The sequence below is a fragment of the Trachymyrmex cornetzi genome, unplaced genomic scaffold, assembly GCF_001594075.2.
Source record: "Trachymyrmex cornetzi isolate Tcor2-1 unplaced genomic scaffold, Tcor1.1 scaffold83, whole genome shotgun sequence".
Taxonomy (NCBI): Eukaryota; Metazoa; Arthropoda; class Insecta; order Hymenoptera; family Formicidae; genus Trachymyrmex; species Trachymyrmex cornetzi.
This window is the reverse complement of record NW_017300169.1, coordinates 1,061,504-1,083,226: the sequence shown is the minus strand read 5'-3', so window position 1 is coordinate 1,083,226 and position 21,723 is coordinate 1,061,504. Positions and strand designations below refer to the sequence as shown.

At 35.2% G+C, this 21,723-nt stretch overlaps 1 protein-coding gene across 2 annotated transcripts in view; it reads left to right on the top strand.

Annotated features, from left to right (window-relative positions):
• LOC108768767 (LIM domain only protein 3) overlaps positions 1-19,478 on the top strand; it is a 120,369-nt gene extending 100,891 nt beyond the window's left edge. For both annotated transcript variants that reach the window (XM_018519331.1, XM_018519330.1), the window contains 2 exons: positions 5,502-5,658; positions 18,883-19,478. In XM_018519331.1, the coding sequence (XP_018374833.1) occupies positions 5,502-5,658; positions 18,883-19,041 (316 nt within the window). In that variant the 3' untranslated portion in view covers positions 19,042-19,478. The remainder of the gene's footprint in view (positions 1-5,501; positions 5,659-18,882) is intronic.
• The last annotated feature ends 2,245 nt before the right edge of the window (positions 19,479-21,723 follow it).

Genomic DNA, 21,723 nt, shown 5'->3' with positions numbered 1-21,723 from the left:
CCCATCCCTCGCACCTCTCGCACCTACGCTCAGTAATGTTCCTTTTTATGGTGCATGATTCGAAGCTGCCCCTAGGATCGATTTTGTTCCGTAGCACGGTACTTATCGTACCCCGTTACGAGGACGCATTGCTTTTTATGGTGGTTACATGTTCCGTTCGCACACGGTGTGTGTGTGTGCCCTCTCCTTCTCGCTTCTTTTTCATCCCCCTTCATTTCTTTTATTCCTGCAAAACGAGATGTCTGTATCGTGTCAAAAATCGCATTGCCTAAACGTACGATAGATTATCCAACGCGGATTATTCGTAGAAGAAATCAGAGGAGGACGATTCTAAGTTGAAGCTTCATATTTTAAGGATGCATTGAACTTTTTTCACGAGATAAACGGATTCAGTATAATTAATTCAAGCACTTAATTGAATAGACGCAATCGATAACGAATGCTAAACTTGTACGTACGAAATCGTTAATATACTTCGGGTACCCGACAGAGTGTCCTAATTTCACTGAACAGAGGGGAGCGTATTTATATATTACGATTAACCCACACTCGACTATCGATCGAGACATCGCCGATTCACGTGCTGATCAGGCAGATATTTTAAGTTCAATTATACCGTCGCCAATCAAACTAAATATAAAATCGTTGCTTGTTATTTTGGATCGAGTTTCTAACATGGACTCTGATGCATTCGTATAACACTTTGTATTTATATTTCTGAATCAACGACGGGCTAGCGAAAATCTTTAACGGCGATGAACAAAATAGGTGAGTTTATATGCCAAACGAGATAACTAATAGGATTTACGCAATTAAATACTCCGTTTTGGAACTATAATCAGAGTAAACCTATATTTATAGCAGAATCAATAATCTTTATATCAATAATCTCGCGCGGATGTCCTATAATTTCTCGTCTTTATATTTCCAAATTAACGACGGATAGCAAAAATCTTTAACCGTGATGAACAAAATCAAAGTTATTATGTACAAATGATGTAACTAATACGATTTATGCGTAATCAAATACTCTGTTTTGAAACTGTAATCGCAGTAAACCTGTGTTGATTATAGCAAAAGCTTATAATAGAATTTGTACTAATAATAATCTCTAATGCAGTTTTAATCCTTATAGCTAATATGATTGTCGATCAAATACTTTTGAAGCCGTAATCAATAAGCTGTATTTATAGCAGAGTCTGTATCAAGAATTTCAATCAACTCAAATTTGTTCTCATTTACAGTGAGTATCATAAATGTCTTTGGGTTACTATTATACAATACTCTCTAAATCTGAATCAGGATACTCACTGATATCAGTGCCAAGTATGCCACTATCACCCAATGACGTATTTGGCACTGGATAATCAGCAAAGTTCAATTAAGAAAGAAAGAAGGTTTGAGTATTATATATTCTAATATTGATATTTATATGTTAATTTCAATCTTCTAATATTATATTCATTGAATTTATGCACTAAAATAAGATTAATTAGATCACATAATAAAGGTTAGCTAGGTTAGGAATTTCACATTTCACTCACTGATTACCAGTGGCATACTTGGCACTAATATCAGTGATTATCCACTGGTTCAGATTTAGAGAGTCACTTAAATAGTCACTTTTGGAAAAAATACTTTTCGCAGACATTTCATCAAAATTATCACAGTTAAATAAACTTCGAGGAAAATACAATTTTGCACAATTTTACACAATCGCGTTGTACATTCATTATTTTATATCAAATCAAATTTTATATGTAAAATAGATATGCCTGTTTTGCGACTTGCGTGCATTGATTTCGTCGACGTACAAACTGCTCAGCGGCCGCGAAGACGCGTCGCTAAGTCCACCGGAAAAAATGCAGATTCTACCGGATATGTCGTAAAATCTCATTGCGATTTCATGGTTCTCTCGAAAGGAGACGTCGGCTGAGCGGCTCGTTTCGAATGCTGCAAATGTGCCGCGCGCGCTCGTTCAGGTGGCTCGAGTAGGTGCTGAAAAAAATCACGTCTGCATTTACATAAGCGCCGGTATAAACCACTCGACAGAGAAATCCCAACATAAAACCGAAACAGGATCTCATGCGCGGGACAGCACATCCGTTGAATACGCAATGACCGTATGTAGCCGATGTACCCTTCTACCATTTCCTTACCGAAAAAATGCTTTTATTATTCACCGGTGAATTACAAACGCGAAGGTATAGGGGTTTTACTCCCGACATTTGCACTGATGTGGAGTTTACACGGCTCATCGATGTCTTTGACAGAAAGTCGCTCGTTTCGTTGAAAAGCATTGCCAGTATCGAGGTACGCTTTTCTTTTCAAGCTATACGTTTCAAATCCAACAGTAAGCGCCGCGTAGTTTATATAATTAAAAGATTTTAGTTGGAAAGAACGGTTTCGTTATAACAGTTTTAAAGTATCTAAAAATTCAGCTAAATCTAAAAATAATTTTGTTAGGAGAACAGAAAGTAACACAAATATGTGTTAATAAAAAAATATAACATTGACATAGTTTGTAAGCAAATTGTAAAAATATATTTTAAGAAAAATTAATATTTATGACATATTAAATTAACATATAAATATTTTATTCATTTCTCTTTAAATTTATATTTTAAAATGTATTATTTTTGTTATTTCATTTACTCATAAATTACGTTATTTTGACACTAAAAAATAAACACTAATGATAAAATAATACGTTAAAAATTCAACAAAGTTTTAACAAAGATATGTGCGTGTGTGTGAGAATGAACCATTTTTAACATAAATATGTTTCATACTGAACCTATCTCTACTTATATTACACATAGCGGTCTAAATTAATTTATAAAATTTAAAAACTTTTTAAATCACTTAGTGATCACGGTCGCAATATTATATGAAAAATTTTCGTGTACATTATTGTATTTGAAACAAACGTATAACTTATCGAAAATTGTCTCAACTACAAATACAAAGGATATGTTCCTTTTATTATTTTATTGGATCGTTAAGAGTTTAAAAAATAGCATAAAATCAAAGATAATGTAGCAATATCCAAAGCCTTATAAGAAATAAAGACGAGGGTAGATTCTCGTCGAATGGTCTACATTAATGATATCCGAGGGATTCGACGTGTCCCAAAGAGGACTGGAAGTTCCGCGAGACTCTTCTGTAAGACAAATCGCGCGAACACGTCTGTCATATCGCGCGATCGATACGCGCGGTATGTATAACGTCCGGAGAGTGATGTGCCCGGCGCCTGACGGGAATTTTCAAGCCCCCGTGGATCCTAGCAAAACGATTTTCGTGTCCCTCGTGGATCTCCGATCCATTGTGACGCGGTGGAAGCGCCGGCCGTCCTTACGAGCCCCCTTTCATGGCTCTTTAGCATTTCCGGCGTAACGTCCTTTATACGGACGCCTTCTCCCCCAAAAGAGCACAGTAGAGAAAAAATTGACTTTTAAACCGGCAATAAAAACGAAAAATGTGAAATCTTTGATTTTAAAGGCCCCGCCAGCCCGCCCGCCCCTTCGCGAGAGCGACAGTTGGTCGATGCGTATAACCCTCGGTGGCAACCTTATTTCTCTGATATCGCAAACCGAGCACGTTCGGTACCTCGCCGCCATCCCGAAATCCGCGTGCAGCGGTATGTATATCGTGTCGGATTACTCCAAAATCCCGGACTTTTATACGCTGAATTTTAAAATACACTCTTCGGTGCCGTCTCTCGGATTTTATTCGTTGACATTCCAGAATGGACAGACGTCAAACTTGTACACGATCTGCTAAAGGATTTTTTGTCGCATTAGACGACATTGTTTAACCCCTTCAGACCTTGCGTATATTATACGTGCACACGAAATTTAAAAACATTATCCATTGAAATTATTTAATTCTATCATCTGAGATGTACATAATAATGTGTATATGTTGAAAAAAAAGTCAAACTTTTAATTTTAAAAATTAATTGTGTAGTATATAAATTACTTATTAAGATGTTCTTGAATTGAATTTGACAAAAAATTTGTTTTAACGTGGTTTCAATAAAATCAGGTCTGAAGGGGTAAATACCTTATCAATAAGGAGGAAAGTTAGAACTTGTAAAGGGAAAGAAGAAAGTAAGAGAATGTGAAAGAAGTGCAGAGATTTCCAATCGCGAGTAATCTGAGTACGATGTCTGGGAATCGACTGAAAATTTACATTTAAGAGTCTTGAGAGACGCCGGAAAAAGTGGATGAGGGGCGGCGTTTCGCCGCTTGTTTTTATTTTCTAGCAATTTCCTCGGTGGAGCAAAACGGAAAGTGACCTTAAAAGAAATTAGCACTTTACCGCTCTACCGATTTCTCTCGTGTAAGTCGTAAACGGAATTTCTCCCCGTTCCTTCGCCACTTCTAAATTGTGAATCAATATGATAATGTATATCTTCGTTTATTCGCTATTTCCTCCTGGCTTTTCTAACATGGTGATAATTTCACCAAGATCGTACATTCTCGTTCCAAAATAACGTAGTTGAAAAATTTGTGTTAAATTTAACACATTTTATATGTCTCAAATTGCTCATTCGTTTTTTGTGTTAACCCTCCTTTTGCAACCTGAGTCTTTTTTAGTACAAGCAAAATTTCATTTTTAAATTTCTTCCCCATTTTTGCTTAAATTTCAATTTTTATTAAATGAGAATTTTAATATTTGTGTTAAAACTATTGGTAATGTTATAGAGATGTTGAAAAGTAATCTTGAATTTTTTCACATTTTTTGAAATTCTGGAACAGTAAAACAAATGGACTGGGCAAAAAAAACCCAGATTGGAGATGAAATAATTATACAAATATTATGTAAAAAATTAACATATTATAACATATTAACACAGCAAATTGTAAAATCATATTTCTTCTTTATAAAATATTAAACTAACGCAAGTAAACAATTATAATTCAAAATTAAGGCTGACGAGACTAAATCAATTAAGAGAAATAATCCATTTTCGATCAAAGCGGATCTTAATGCTTAAATATATATTTCGATGAATTAATATACATATATATTCAATTCTTCTGCAGATCGCCGAAATCTTTTTCAGTTTTGTTGATGATTTTAAGACTAAATAAGATTTCGACGCGCGATTTGCAGAATTGAATAAATATATAAATTGATACAGAAATATTTTACTTAAGCACTAGATTCACTTTGACCAAAAATAAAATTATTTATCTTACTTGATAAACACATTTAATTCATTTATCTTAAAATTTACGTTTTAAAATATATAATTTTCCTGCTACTGTTTACTTACTCATAAATTATGTTATTTTAGTAACGAAAAAATATCGAATATCAATTTAACACAAAATATTCAAATAAAACAATCATATTATATCAAATTAATCTCAAATATTATTGTAAAAATTTAACGTATTTTAACAAAGACCGATTTTGACACGAGTATAAAATGTTTTTTTTACTATGCAGCATAATAATTGTAACACAACAAAATTAATTTTTGATTGCAGATTTTGCGTGGGCGACAGATTTTATCTCTGTGATAACAAGATCCTCTGCGAGTACGATTACGAGGAGAGGCTGGGTTTTGCCAATATGGCCTTGCATCCTCCGCCCAGCGCGACTTTGGCACACATCAAGAGACAGGTGACCCATCTTCAGCCACCGGTAAAACGATTTGCATTTGTTTCTATTATCTGCGAAACTTGCGCACAACGATAAGACGAGTTATAGGTTTACGTTGTTATAGAGAGTACATATCTCTATCGATCAACAGACATATTTTCGTTACGAGATAACTTTATGTAAAATACAATAGAGCGCATCGTGGAATCTCCTTTCTGGACCCTGGCCATCGGGTTTCAAACTCGCAAGGTTTCGAACTCCTCAAGACGCAACCCCTTAAGGCGGGTTAAAGTGGCAGGTCGCCTGTCCTGACCCTCTCGACAACAAAGGACTCCCCCGAGGGCTTCAGCTATGCTTTATCATCCTACCATCGTCTTACGAGTTAGGATATCGCGTGTCCTTATTAATTAAGCTCTGCCCGTTAAGCAAGCCTCGTCGCATGCCTTAACGATTCGCTCCTACTTTGCTCGAAAGCGTGCAAAAGAATTTACTCTTCACGAAGATCGTTAGACTTCTGAAAGCTATTTCATAAAACTACAAGATCATTGAAACATTTTCTTATAATAGCGAATTTTTTATTAACTGAAAAAGTGATTTAAGAACTTTTATGATGCGAGAAAATAATCTTGAATTTCCTATCGATTTTGAAGCAAGTATAACAAGATTTAAAAGAACATTAAAAAAGTAGAAAAACGTTGCAAATAAATTTTCTTTCTGGAAAATTGTGAAAAAATATACACACTAGGCAAAATGTTTTGTTCTGTGAATCAAAATTTTACTATAACAATAAAAATTTGGTTGAAATATACCAAACAAACATTTTTGTTTAAAATGTACCAAACAAAACTGTAATTTTATGCAAACTGAATTATTTACTTAGTATAAACAAATATTTTTGTTATTTACAAAGCAGAAAAATTATTTTGCAAAAGCAATTAAATTTTTTGTTATACAAATAAAATATTTGATTACTATTTAAAAATGCCTGAACTAAACAGTTTTGCTAAAGACACTAAACTTTTTCCTATAGTGTATAATGTATTTAATTATGTAATTAAAGTGAAAATATGTGTAAAAACTGTGATAATAAGGGACAAATGACAAGCAAGGAGGAGAAAGGCGAGTTTCACAAGCAGGAACGTCCAGAATTATGAACTCATCGGCGTTAAGCTTGTCGGGATTAAGTCTTCTTGATTATCCTAAGGCAACAGCGTTGCTTCGAAACAATATCTTAAGCTCCTGCCGCACGAAGGACCACGTCCTACTCGACCTTAGGAGCCTATCCATTTAATCCGGGTGCCGTCTTGCAAGGATTTCACCGTCTTCCTTGCACAATAACTTGTCACGTATTCTAATTCGCGATATTTACTTAGAAGTAATGACCAAAATAATACTAATATAGGTCGAAAAAGACTATTTTATTATTGTAATATTAGAACTCGTTATTATATTCCATTTATGTTCAAAATAATCAATAAAAATCTATACACAAAGAATGATTTTGATGAAGTATCTAAAATTTAGCTACATACGGATCTAAAAATAATTTTGTTGGACCATCAAAATAATTATGTACACTATTAGAGATCAAAAGAAGCAATGGTAACCTAATTTCTTGAGTTGAAAATAACATTTTGTCACTTTTAACTTTCATGTGTGTCAATCTATTTTTCTAGTTAGTTTTAAAGTAAGTCCATAGTAATGTATGCACTTAATAAATGAGCTAAAAATTTGAGTCAAATTTAATACATTTTCTTGAGTTAAATTGTTAACTTCATTGTTTTAAATTAATGACATATTGAATAGGAGCAGTAGCAATCTACAAAAATTACTAAAAACTCAACTTAAGTATAGTTTAACATTATAAATTTAATAGTTTAGGATTATCAAACATGATGAGCAATGTTGCAAAAAATCTTGACATTCTAGCAACTAGTTTGATCATCTTAATAATTACTATATTTTGATAGTTTAACAAAATTATTTTAATATTTGTATCTAACTAAATTTTTTAATACAGCAAAACTATTCTTTCTATATATATATATAAAAGACACGAATCTTTTTATTTATTTTTATATAAAAGGAATTTCTCTTGCGAAAATTAAATTGTTAAACGCGTCATCGACAATTACTGCTAATAATATCGCTCGCCGTCATCTCTCTTATTAGAAAATCGTTAACAAGCTATGCTAAAGTGTTTGTCGCGAGAGTTTGAATCTTCTGAACGCCTCTTAGAAGCGGTCTAAGACCGTAGATGCTCGTCGCACGCTCGAATTGTACGCATGCACAGAATAACGAGGTCCCCACCTCGATGATATCAAGCTCGGTAACATGTACTACTTATAATATGCAAATTCGCTACCCTTAACCGCCCTCGCGAGCGAGCTGCGTGTAATTCAGGGGTTGGTAACCCTTGCGACTCTATTCGTGAGTCGTGCGTGCGTGCGTGGGTGCGTGTGAGCACGTCGCTTATAATATTTAAAGAACTATCGACTTACGTAAATGTAAGAGTGTACACTGTTAAATCTATAGTGTCAAATTTAACCTAATTTAAGTCACCACTGCTCCTACTCAATATATCGTTATTTCACACTAAAACATTGGACAAACTCGATACTATATAATGTTAATATTTAATATAACGCTATATATAGTGTAGCGACTTAAATTGGGTTAAATTTGACGCTACAGATTTAACAGCGTATCGTATAAACATTTTTCAGGAACCCTCAGACGCGCGCGAATCTACCTCGGCGAGATCGAACGTCACGTCTCGCGTCTCAAAATTCGTGAACTCGTCAATTCTCGAACGGTATAAGAGACGTGTCGCTTTAATTAATACGAGATATTTTTTATTGCCCGACACGGGAAAATCGATGTTGTTTTTTTTCCTCGTGTAAATTTCTGGTACCGTCAATCGGAAAAAATTGGCACGTCCGCGGTGTATTCCGCGATATTGCGCGATCCAGCAGCTTTCACACGCAATATCGATTCGCTCGGAGGGTTTACGGGTTATAAATGACCGGTGTGCGAAATAACGGGATGGCAGACTAATGCCAATAATCGGCGTGGCATGCTAATGTCGTCTGCGCATCTATTACGCTAAAGCCTGATGGATCCCTCTTGACATCTCGTTCCTGGAGCGTGAATATCTTCGATCGCGGAGAACACTCAAGATATCTACTAGTTAGCCCGAGGGTTGTTTTACATTTTGCATCTAAATAAGAGGAATTAACACGTGTATTGCAACACTCTTTTGTCTCGGATTGAAATAACGTAGCAAATATGATCGTACACAAATAAATGACTGAAGTGAAACGTCAATACGGGAGTTTAAATCAGTTAAGATATTCTTTTAGTACTAATACGTCTCTAAAAGAAAAAATGTTTGGCTCTCTCGTTAGATTTAACGCTGATAAAATACAAGAACGAAACTGAGAACAGCTATAAAGCAAGAGGAAGAAAGACAGAAGATGAAGATATAAAGAGAGAAAGGCGTTAAGATTCTTAAAAACCGCGAAGAGGGTGCTCGTCCTGGAGGCAGCTGCCACCCTTGTACTCTCCTTAAGCCGCAGCGAAGTACCGTCGACGGATGGTGGAAGGAAGGAAGGGAAGGTTGGAAGGTAGTTTTTCTGATTGCCTGAGAACAGACAGCTGTCCCAATCTTTCTCAGCCGCCCTGGGAGAATCCACCGCTCTTTTGGCGAATAATGCCGGAGAATGTTGCTTACGAATAACTCGAGTATGCCTGATCCAGGGTGAATCGAGAGGGGAAGGCGTCGAGAGAATGAAAAGAAGTGGCGAGACTGGACCGCCTTCAGCCGTCAGCATCGACAATCGAGTTGTCTCGGTGGAGAAACGGATGACGGATCGTTTCCGATATCTTGGTCGACCTATTGAAACTTTATCGTATGTTGGAATACGAGTTTTATGCACGTGGATTGCTTCAAAATCGATAGTTTTTCTATTGTTAGACGACGCCGCGAGACGCTCTATTTGAGTGTAATTAATAACTTTATCCGAATATTAAAAAGTTTACTTTTTGATATCCAGAAATAATTCCGGGATAAAGAAGTTGAGGAGCTCGTATCTTTAGAAGAAAGTCAATTAAAGAAAAAACGCCGTTGCTCCGCAAATAGTAACGACGGCGAAAAGACTCATTGGAGTTTTAGCTCCGTTTCCCGACGAGGAGTTTCGATCGAGCCGCGTAATCTCATCCTCCTTAGAGACAAGTGTAACGCGCTTAAAAATTGGCGAGAACTTTTATTTCGGTCTAATTTTCCCCTTGGGACTCGGCGGGGAACGGCAGAGAGAGGACTGAAAGGGGAAACATAGCGGGGAATATAGACACGGGGTAAGAACGAGAAAGAGAAGGACACGACGAGAGTTTGGAACGATTATCTGAGTTTTAAAACAAACTCTCGAGTGTCTGCGAAGTCCTTCGCGAATCAGAAGGGGGACCGAGGTGCCAGAAGGAGGCCGAAGGGAGACTGCGACGAGAGAAAAGAGGGGGGTTACGGAGGTGAGATAATATGCTAATGCCAAGACGGAAGGTACATGGGAATTTAAGAGGATCAATGTGCGCAGTACGAGATTCGTACAGGGAATGAGGTATTACAACGTCCTCTATATTGCTTCCAGGCGATTAGATTCCTGAAAGTTCGTTGAACGCAGGCGACTAATTTCGACAAAATTAAACTTTCGATTTAACGTCGCTTTTATTAGATCTGAGTGTTCAATATCCATTTGTTAAGGGATGAAGTAAACGCGTGACGGACGTATCGAATTTGAACGAAGATTTTAAAGATTCCGTATTACACAGCTTAAGAAAATGTTCGATATCTATTTCGTTTACCATTTTTTTAACATTACGTATAAAAAATCATATCAAATAAATATTTAAAAATTAACGAAACGATCGAATTAATATGACAAACCTTTGAAATAAAGAGAATGGGATATACCGTTATTAAAGAATTTTTAACCCTTCGGCGTCACAAGTAATGTAGCATACTCGATATTACTTTTACTTTGCTGTACTATAACATTTTTTATTAAATTTTTGACTCCCAAATAGAATGAGCTGTTCACCTCAAAAATGATCTTTTTAGATTAATTTATAAGATTTTGATAATTTTTAAGGATTTTTCTAATTAATTTTTAAGGATTTTTCTAATTGATTTTTAAGTTATAAACTTTTAAGACAAATAAATGCGTCACTACACAATTTTCAAAAAGACATAATTTATTTATTTGAGACAAGCCATTCGCTCTTCTTGGAAATATTATTTTATAATTTAAAAAGTTAATTTTTATTTGCAATCTAAAAAAAATTAATATCAATTTAACATTTAATATTGTAAACTATTGTTATATATATGTATATAATAATTAGTGTATAGAACTATAATAATTATTTCGTTATTATAATTATAGTTTAAAAGATATTCTATATCAGTATAAATAAAAATGAATGTGTGACATTGTATTATATCGTATTTATGCATTGATATGTTTATTTGTATATTTTAATATAATTATTAACATCATGAACACGCTATTATACAGAAAATTTTTTGGGGTTAACCGCTCGTCCCACTTGAGAACTTATGGCTGGGAAATTAACATGAGAGTCAAAAGGTTAATGAAAGATAATACATTTTCCTTTTATCATTATATTTTTCTCTTCCGAAATATTCCATTTTGATTAAAAAAAAATTTGTTATATGTTTATTTTTCTGTACTATTTTTTATATTATCCAGTTAGATACGTGACAAAACGATATAAGTGGCATAGAAGAGATAATTATATTGCGTAAACAGTGCGTGTATTTTTACACAACTGTACAATGTCCATTATCGGTATTGCGTTAATTATACGGAATTGATTTAAAATAGTTGCTCCGATATGAATGAAACACTTACTGATCGATATAACGTATGCATTAGAATACCCGAATAGAATGTGTCAGAATAGGATATGATACCATTAATAATAATTAATGTAGCGCACGGTTAATCCCTCGAAATGTAGCGTTTAGCGAAATGGACGCGCATCATCGTAATGCAGTACTATACAGAGCCACGAGCGTATTCCCACACTGAACAAAGCCATTAGTCCATCATTAATCCTTCATTGTAGATACTCTATCGTTGTACATGCGAATATGATCTGTTTAGAATTACAGGGATGTCATAAAATTACACAAAATGAATATATTCTATCTGTAATTAATTTTCAAATATATTAAAAAATCAAAGAATTTTAGCGCTCGAAAGGATTTGTTATGGTATTCTCTAACCATGAAGTTAGTCAAGATGTTTACTAAGCCTAACAAGTTTCAGGACGGCCTAATCGAACGCCGATCGATCAGCCGATTAGATTGCCTCTTGGTCAACGTAGCGTAAGCTGTGTCGTGACAGGAAGACAGAGAGAAAACGAGAGAACGAGAGAGAGAGAGAGAGAGAGAGAGCACAAAGAAAAGGGAGACAGACGGAGGCACGTACATACGAACCCTCGTACGCGCGTGTACACGTCGTTCTTGTTAACGAGCGCATTATTAGGTGCACCGTGCTTGGCTGAATTTCACGTAAAGCCTCCGCGCGGCCCCTTATACAACGCGCGCGCCGAGAAAGCTCGCATGGGAAAGCCCGGCTTGCAAGCTTATGCGAGATTATGAGTTTAGTTGGGAAACAACTCCGAGAGCTATACGCTACGTGGCCGAGCTTACTTTTATAACGATTATTACCGACGAGTGTATGGACCCGTCGCGGGGGATCGACCACGCGACCTCGACATCGAAGTAATGAGACACGCAGCAAATTTTAACGCAGCACTTGATATAACAGGTGCTTCGCAATAATAAATGAGAAAGATATACGAAAGAAAATTTAATAAAATGTCCAATGTCAAATTAAAAGTACTAATTATATGAAAAATTGAATTCTGGTTAAATGAAATAGTTTTCACACATAAGGTAAACTTAGGTAAGATGGCCATGATATAGACACAGCGCAATACTAGATAGTTTTTGAGTTATCAGAGGTGTATAACTTGTGCTGACAGAACACCATTGACACACCATAACTCAAAAACTATCCATTATCATGCCTTGTGTTTTTGACATTTTTTGTTCACCACATTATAAGCTGCAGTGAGTGTAAAAAGTATTCTTATAGATGATATTTTTGCATGTATAAAAAAGTCCTATTGATAAAAAATAAGCATAACTAATAATTCATTAGTAATGAATACAATAGATAGTATGTTTCTTAAAATTATTATAGACAAAGAAATATAATAATTTAAATATATTTCTTAGTATGAAGAATTATGATACTTTACTGCACAAAAAGTATTCGTATACTTTTTTTAATTTGAATAACATACTAATTTAATATTTTATAGATTAACTATTGGTACAAATCATAGCCTGCAGTCTTCAATTGATTGCATTAAGTTTCGCGTGATTAGTAAAATAGATTTTTATTCTTCTCGTTTACAATGATTTTTAAATCTTCTTGATTAGAAAAGAATATGTTTAAATTATTATTTTTTTTAGGTAAAATAATTTTGAAAAGTATACAATCTATTCTACTTTTGTTATTAAAAATTATTGGTTAATTTATACAAATTACTATTAATTTACTTTTTCTACAAATAAGATCTGTTTCAAAAATATTTCTCCTGTACAAATACTTTTTTATACTCACTGTACATTATATACAAAAACTAATTCATTTTACTAGATCCAAATTTTCCATATTTTTATAATGTGGGATTCATTACAAAATTAAATAAAAGGATCTATAAATATAATTGACACGTGTGATTTTTCTCACGGCAACCCTATATTAATTTTTTATAAGAAAAAAAGTTAAATAAATTTCTTTTCTCCCTACAAGAATCAGGTACGGGAACGGCCGTACCGGGCTAACGACCCGCCAGTAAATTCCGCTTCTAAACGCTCCCGGAGCGATTAACGATGTCTTGCCTAATTCTCATCTCGTGCCGAAGGTCGGGCTCGCCTGCTCTACGGCACCGAACGTGCACGGGTGGGTGGCGCTAATTTTTGCGCGTAAGAAAAGCCGCGCCGCGCGGAGGAACGGGAGAAGCCGCGCACCTGGCCGTTTTCCCATCCACGGGAGATCAACGGACAAATGACACGCGATTCCCTACAAGCGCCCTCGCGATGGCAATGCTCCGCATTTACCGTCAGTTACAAACTACCCGGCCCCGCTCTATACCCACCCTCACGCCGGGTCACGATTAATGTCTTATTCGCGCGTGCGAGGTCTCCTCGAGAGAAACAAAGAGAGGGAGAGGAAAGAAAAAAACTGGGAGATTACAGCGGGAGATGAACGCGAAAAAAAAGCTGCTCAGCTATCTGGAGCTATCTGGAGCATGATATTACGTCGTCAAATTATTTTGCTATATGAAATTTCTGATAGTTACAAGAATCCATACAACACACAGTTCTCCAAGGGATGTCCTAAGGATGTACAGAGGATGTCCCTTGAAGAACTGTGTGAAAGAGACGTGCTTGACTTCAAAGAGGACTCACATAGAATCCTATCTAGTATCTACTTACATACCAAATCTCGCAACGCGCGTGCCGTTTGATTACGACGTCGGCAGTAAATCCACAGCGCGGTAATTCCTCCTCTGGCAATTGTAGATAAAACTTGAATAAGTCATAGACTTAATTTAGCCCACAGCAGCGTTCAACGATGGTCTGGAGCCTTCCACGGAGATTTCTTAATTACGAGCAAGACCCTCTAAGACAAGAGAACGAGGATAGGAAGAGATAGGAAGAGAAAGTATACCGAAAGACGAAAGCGTAAAGCAAGGGAGAGAAAGAGACGGAAATTCTGCTGATGGCTGTAGGGGAAAGGGTTCTCACGGCAACGAGATTTAAGAATCCTTCCTAAGGAAAAAGAATCGCCCCCATCGCGAAGACAGATGATAAAGCATTTCTTTAGCGATACTTTGTCATTTTTATCATAATTATTTACGAGATAATTACTCCGCAACCGCACCCTGTGCCGGCTACACTTTCTTGCGTTTTAAAACGAGAAAAATGCTTTATTAAGACACTTCGGAGATAATACCTTTCACAAGATCCCGTAACAGATCTGCCCTCTTTCGTTCTATTCTCCTATTGCATACAGCAAGAGACAAAAGCGAAGTATTTAAAACAGAAGAAAAATAGGAACATATTAAAAAAATAAATATATTTATCATTAATCCTCTTTGTGGACGGGCGGTTCGGTTTGAAACTATACCCTTTTTTATTTTTTAAACTATTTGCCCGATTTTTATGAAACTTGGCCCATGGGATAATTTGATAAAGTTTTATTCAAATTCAGATAAAAAATAAAAAATTCAAAATAGTGGATCCAATATGGCAGACACAATTTAAAAAACAATCTAATTATTATTAAACTCGATTTTAGAGAATTGTTTTATTGCAAAGTGTCATCAAGTTTCGATTTGAAGTTTATCAGTGCTATACGCAAAGTAGTTAGAATTAATTTCCAAACTAATTTTAAATTCTGAATATATATCCTGTGACATATATATATATTAGATCCTCCTTCATTGTTAAATTCATAATGTCAAATTATATCAAATACGAATTATTTGTAATTATTTCTGTAGGTAATTATACTGCTCCTACTTAATATGTCGTTAATTTAACATATCTAAATAGAAACAATTTATTTACGCAATCCGAATGTTAAACTATCCACATCGTAAATGAAATTGCGAATTCACTTTAAGACTACGGACTCAATTTGAAATTTAATTTGATAGAATTTCATTACTGTCCATATTTAAAGAATATTAACACACATTTTATGTATCTTACAAGATTTTATTGATTTATTCTTTAATTGACTGCAATATATTTAGCTTATATTTCTATGGCAATGATATATCAGTTCATTTCTTTATAATTATTGACTCAAAAACAAAGAATCGAAACATTTAATTGTTTTTTATTATTATATAATAAAGACGTTACACATGTACACACGAACAACCAGTGTTGATTCCGATAGATATTTATATTTAGTTAATTTATTTTTGTTAAACAAGATTGTATATATTTTTTCTTATAGATATATATTTTTATTCTTTTTCTTTAAAACATTATGGGGTTAAACAATTTAACTTAAGAAAATGTATTAAATTTGACTCAAAAAAATTTAATTTATTATTTATTTACTTAAAGAGTTACTATTACCCTTTCAAACTCTTGGCAATCCCAAGAATCTCCTAAAACCGAGAAAAATCAGATTATTTTTTAAAAATTTGAATTGAAAAATTCTGAAATCAAAATCAAATTCTACGACTCCGAAAATTTTTAAAAAACAAAGTAGTTTAAATTTTTTTTGCCAGAGAGCTCCCGTTCTCAAAGGGTTAATAAACTGCAATCTGTACCTACATTCTTGCATTCTTAGGAATAAAATATCATAATTAAGATCAACAACGGTTCGTTCATCGAGTCGCAACGAAGCGTTCCGCGGCGCGGGATAATTGCCGAAAATGGAGGCTTAATTCGGCGCCGTGCGAAAGTTAGTATGATCAACTTACGGGCCGAAATCGTAGCGGGGAAGGGAGGATTCCGTCACGAGGGGTTGAGCCGCACGGTCTGCCGAATTTTAAGCCTGTATAATTTAACACCTTTACTGCAGAAACTAAGAGAAACTGAAGGGAAAGATGGAGAGGAGAAGTGGCAGGGGGACACGCGTGTTCGCGAGAAACGACGAGACGGCAACGAAAATCGAAAGACGACGAGGAAGCAGGATCGACAGGATAAGATAAAGGTGGAATGATGAGAGGGAGATGAGGCGAAGGGAATGCAAAGTTCCAAGTTTTCAACGGCACTTACCTAGCCTAGTACACTCTCTGCCTCTCCCACGGGTGCTTTGTACTACCAGCGTGCAGATATAGCCACCGGATAGAGACGAAGATGGATAAAGAATCGGTCGCGAGAAAGAGGGAACCGCCCAAGTTGAGTCGTGCCGTCCCTCCTCTTTGCCCGGACACCAAGATACAAATTCATTTCTCCGGCCTTTTGTTTTTGAAGTGGAGACTTAGACGGCACGTTACAGACAGGAGGATGAGAGAAGAGAGACAGAAACGTGAATTCGTTAGCATTGTCAACCCCTTAAGGGCGGGAAACCCGCCCGCTGGATTTTACGTGCCGCGTCGTGAATAATTGTTAAAATCGAATAACGAGGCTGCCAGAGCCGATTGATCGACCGAATTTATTTCTGGACTTTGTAAGGTGCTCTCTAATCGGATTATATTCTTCAGAATTACAAATTCGTCTTATGCATTCTGATATGCATTTAAGCGCTTGATAAACGAGTTTCGAGAATAAATTGAACCTAATTCTTAACCGAGATGTGCTTCTTGCTCGGTTAAATGCAACTTGGAGAGAATTAGTAGATTCTATAAAGTTTATCCAATTTGAATTAAATATGTATGTTATATGATCGTTATATCAAAAATATCAAAATCAATTTCGGTAAACGATATGATGCATATGTTTTATTTATAATCACGTGTCAGGATCAGTGACGTGATTAAATTAACGAGTTACATTTCTAATAATTAATGCTCCCTAATAATTAATTCCCAAAAGAGTGAATATATGAAACTTACTGTATATTCCAGTATTAATTTTTGTTTAATCTTTCATTTTGCGCATTGCCTCGAATAAGTCCATGATGGCTTTTCGGATAAAAAACTGTCTCGTTCTAGATATTTTAAATTATTGTAATCACATATTTTTTCCGATGAAGATTATCCGTCGAGCTAAATTGAAAATCGTCTTTCAGACAATAGTCGCGACTATTTGCAGCAATTATTGTTTAATAATAATCATGGTTAATTAAATCTTCTTTCTCAATCTATGTTACAGCTAGAGTTATAATCTAGACAAGGACACGAGTCACTAACCAGAATTTGTTAACTAAGGCGGTCCGTGCGATTCACCTTCAGTGGTACGGTATCACACGCGTTGATATAAGTCACATAGATTACAAGGGTTGGTCGGCAAAATCCAGTGGGTAGAAAAAACCATGATAAATTCTGGATTTCACCGTCCTGGACTTTATTCAATGGAATAAATTGGCAAAAATTATAAAAATGATTAATATATGAGTAATATTAAAATATATGTAATATTAAAATATATGTAATATTAAAATATTCGTATACTTTATGCAGGCAAAAAGATATTTTTGCTTTAATTGGTAAATCATATATTACTATTAATTATAATAGTTTAAAGAATGGAACAAATCATGGCTGTATTCAGCAAAAAAGTAACTTTACAACTGTTGTAAAATTCTTTAATATAATTGGTTTATTATACATTTATATCTAGTGAAGAACTAAGAGAAAAACTAACCATATTAAAGAATTTTTACAACAGTTGCAAAACTACTTTTGCTGAATGTAGCCAATAATAACAAAACACCTTATAATAAAGTCTTTTTAACTCGAATTAATATATTTTCAAAACAAAACTTTTGAAAATAATATAAATGGTATAAAATTTTATGATTTTTAGTTTCACGAGAAGAACATAATAGTAATAAAATTAAAAATTATTAAACCAATATATAAATCTAGTTCGCATTTCTATACTATTTAATATCTTATAAAAACTAATTTATTTGTTACGTCAATTCCTAATTTACAGATTTTATTTATGATAAAGCTCTCTTAAATTAAAAAACACTCTCGATTGACGATGAACTAGAATAATAACAGAATACACTGAATTAAAATATTAGTAATAAATTTTTCTATTTATTTTATTGCTTAATTTTAATAAAAGAGACCAGTTTTTGCCGGTTTTTTCCAGAAAATACCGGTTTTTACTACTGATGTGGACTTTACCCAACAAATGTGCAGAATTTTGCCAACCCTGTTACAACTAGTTGACAAGAAAACTTTAAACAAAAGAAAGCGTGTACGTAATATATAGAAAATATTTCAAATACATATATACAAATTGCTAGAGAAATACAAATGTATTTGCAAATGTGCTACTTCGATCCGCTGTTCGCGGCGGTATTATTCCACGGCACTCTTTACAAAGGACGTGATGCCCCCGGTTACACATAAATTTTCCGCTAAGTCGAGATCGTCGATCGAGCCAAATTGAAAGAGAAAAACCGACCACCGAACACTCGTACTGCAACGGCCCGTAATTCTCACGCGTCTTCTTTTATCTTGCAGAATGTAGCGGGTGGAGCTCAGCGACAGGCGAACGGGGAAGCGGCGGCCCATAACCACAACGGATATCCAGCACCAACCAGCTCGAGCGCCCATAACGTCCTGAACCCCATGAATAATTTAAACGGTATCAATGCGCAAGCATCGTACGATGCCAAATGACAAACGAAGTAAGCGCCGATATATCGATTGAGTCGCCCGAGGGGAGGTCGACTCGTGTACCGTTCTCATTGTCTTCGTGGTTTACCGTGCTGATCGTCCGAACTATCGTCCTAACTTTAGCACGCGACCCACGACAGATTGCGTATAATCGAATATCCCTTAACTGTCGAGAAGAAAATGATACTGTTAAGTTATCGCGAACAAGAAAAATGTTACCGCGTATAGATATGTATGATATAATCGCATTAAAGGATTCGCTTCATGTCGCGATCGGAGATCGATCGGGTGAATTTTGTGTAAATAGAAGGCAACTATAAAAAGTATGATAGTGTTGCAGACAATGCAAGTAAGCGGCGTAGGAGAATTTAAATATCTGATAAAATATAAAATGATTAACAAATATCGCCACATTAATAAAAAAAAGCGATACATCTCAAAATTAGCAGCTTTTCAGAGCATTAATTAAGATAGTTAATATGCATAATTTTACTTTCTTCCTATGCTATATTTTCAATTACATTGAAATCTTTAAAACTAATGAGTTTTTAAAATTTAAACACTGCAACCCTACATTGACAATAAGTACAAAAACAGTTACATTGACCATAAATTATAGTTAACTTATAATTGCAATCATTTTTACAGTAATAATAATTATGATTTATATATATAATCATTTCGATGCTAACTATGTACTTTCTAAATTCTTTATTGTGGAATCTCACTTTAAAGAGTCTAAAGAGGGAAAATTAAGCCTATCTTTGAAAAGAATGGCTTAATTTTCAATCTTTAAGAGTGAAATTTCATTCTTCATTGTCAGAGTGAAATTCACTCTAAAAATTAGAAGATACATATATATTTCTTGATAGAATATACATAGTTATTATTACTAATATTATAACAAGTAATAATTACGGTAACAATTATAGTTACAAATATCAAAAATTCTTCTCTCATAATCAGTGTAACATAGGATTGTGTCATCCTTCATCAAAGTTGTGATACTTTTTCATAGAATGTGTCGATAAATGTGTAATTTTACCACAAAATTTTTATGTTTAAGATTTGTCTTTAAGTTTGTCTTTAAGATTAATTTCTTTTCATTATCTAAGAAACTAATTTTTTTACTTGTGTCACTTTTCTATCAACGTGGCGAAATATCGTGATGTTCCATCTTTGAAATTTCCCAATAAATGACAAGATTGTCCCAACACTGTTCTCCTACGCTATCTTAGGCGTCGTTTGGCGAATTCGTATTTCCTGGACGAATTATTATGCCGTCTTCTCAAATAGATTCTCTCCAATATAAGATAGAACGTGAGGGAAGAATATATAAATCCAAAATGCGTCTTTCGTTCTTGTATTTCATTAGATTCATGTATCCGAACGAATTCGTCTTCCCCGCGCTCGACTGGCTAGACGATAAATAAATAAGTAGATAGTTAAATAGATAAGTAGGTAGATAGATAGCTAACGGAACGTATATCGGCCAATTGTGGCGAACTATTGGTGCTCTTTAGATTGTAATTAATCGAACTTGCATGATTCAATTCAAACCGCTAAAGCGTATCGCTAAAGGAAAAGATAAGTTCGAAAAAAAAATGAAACTTGTGTGGAAAACGGGCTAGAAAAGCATTCCCATCGCGATCCTTCCCGGATTTATCTGCTTTCAATCCTACGGTAAACGCATCGACTTCCGGTGCAAGATATCTTCAACAGCTGACGCGTCATGAACCGAAACCCGAAACTTCGGAACAGTAAATAAAGTTCGGTGTCGCGTATTTAACGTTCGCCTCGCCGAGAGGGGAAGAGATACACCAGGATAACCCTCGGAGGGCCCTGGTCCAGCTGGACGGGCATCGAGAACGAGATCGAATCGACGGACTTCAAGAAAACGACGCAGTACTGCAGCCAGCAGTGGCAACCGCCTCTCCAGCTCGCCACCCCATGGGGCTCATACGTTAGGGGTGACTTAAGCATTGTTTCAACTTCGAATCTCCCGGCAGAGGGCCAGATTGATGTCGCGAACTTTTCCGCTGCCTTATTTGCGAGTCAGATAACGAGACTGAGTTATGCCCAAAGTTCTCTCTTGATCTCTCTTGCTCCAGCCCGGCTCGTGCTGATCGTATCGGATCACGAAGAATAGTCGTAGTCGAGAAGAATGTTTTATTTCCTTCCTCTTTGGGGATTCGTCGTCGATGCCAAAAATACCTATGTCGAACGATAATAAGCTAGCAGCTGTGCCGAGAAACTGCTAAGAACCAATCCTTAAGAAATGCTTATATCTTCGCGGTTTTCACTCCGGCCGTAAGTAAGATAAGAACTTTGTTGCTTGCAATTGGCAAAAGAGGGCAATAATTATTGTTGATTATTGACGGCAAGGGTTTAAGAAATAAATATTGCAACTCCCCCCTTCCGTAGCTCCACAAAACTAACCGGAGTTGATTATGAGTTTGTTGTTAATAAATTATGTTAACAAATATTTTAATTATATTTCTTTCTTATGTTAATACGCAATTTGATGAGAATGTAGCCGTATATAAATAGCTTGGTTCCGCACTATTTTTATACCGCTTATTTGTTACAGCAACGACATAACTAAAAAATTATCATTTAGTTACTTGGCAGAAAAAGAACAGAAATTTAAAGACAAAAGAAAGAACATGCTTTAAAAGAACATAT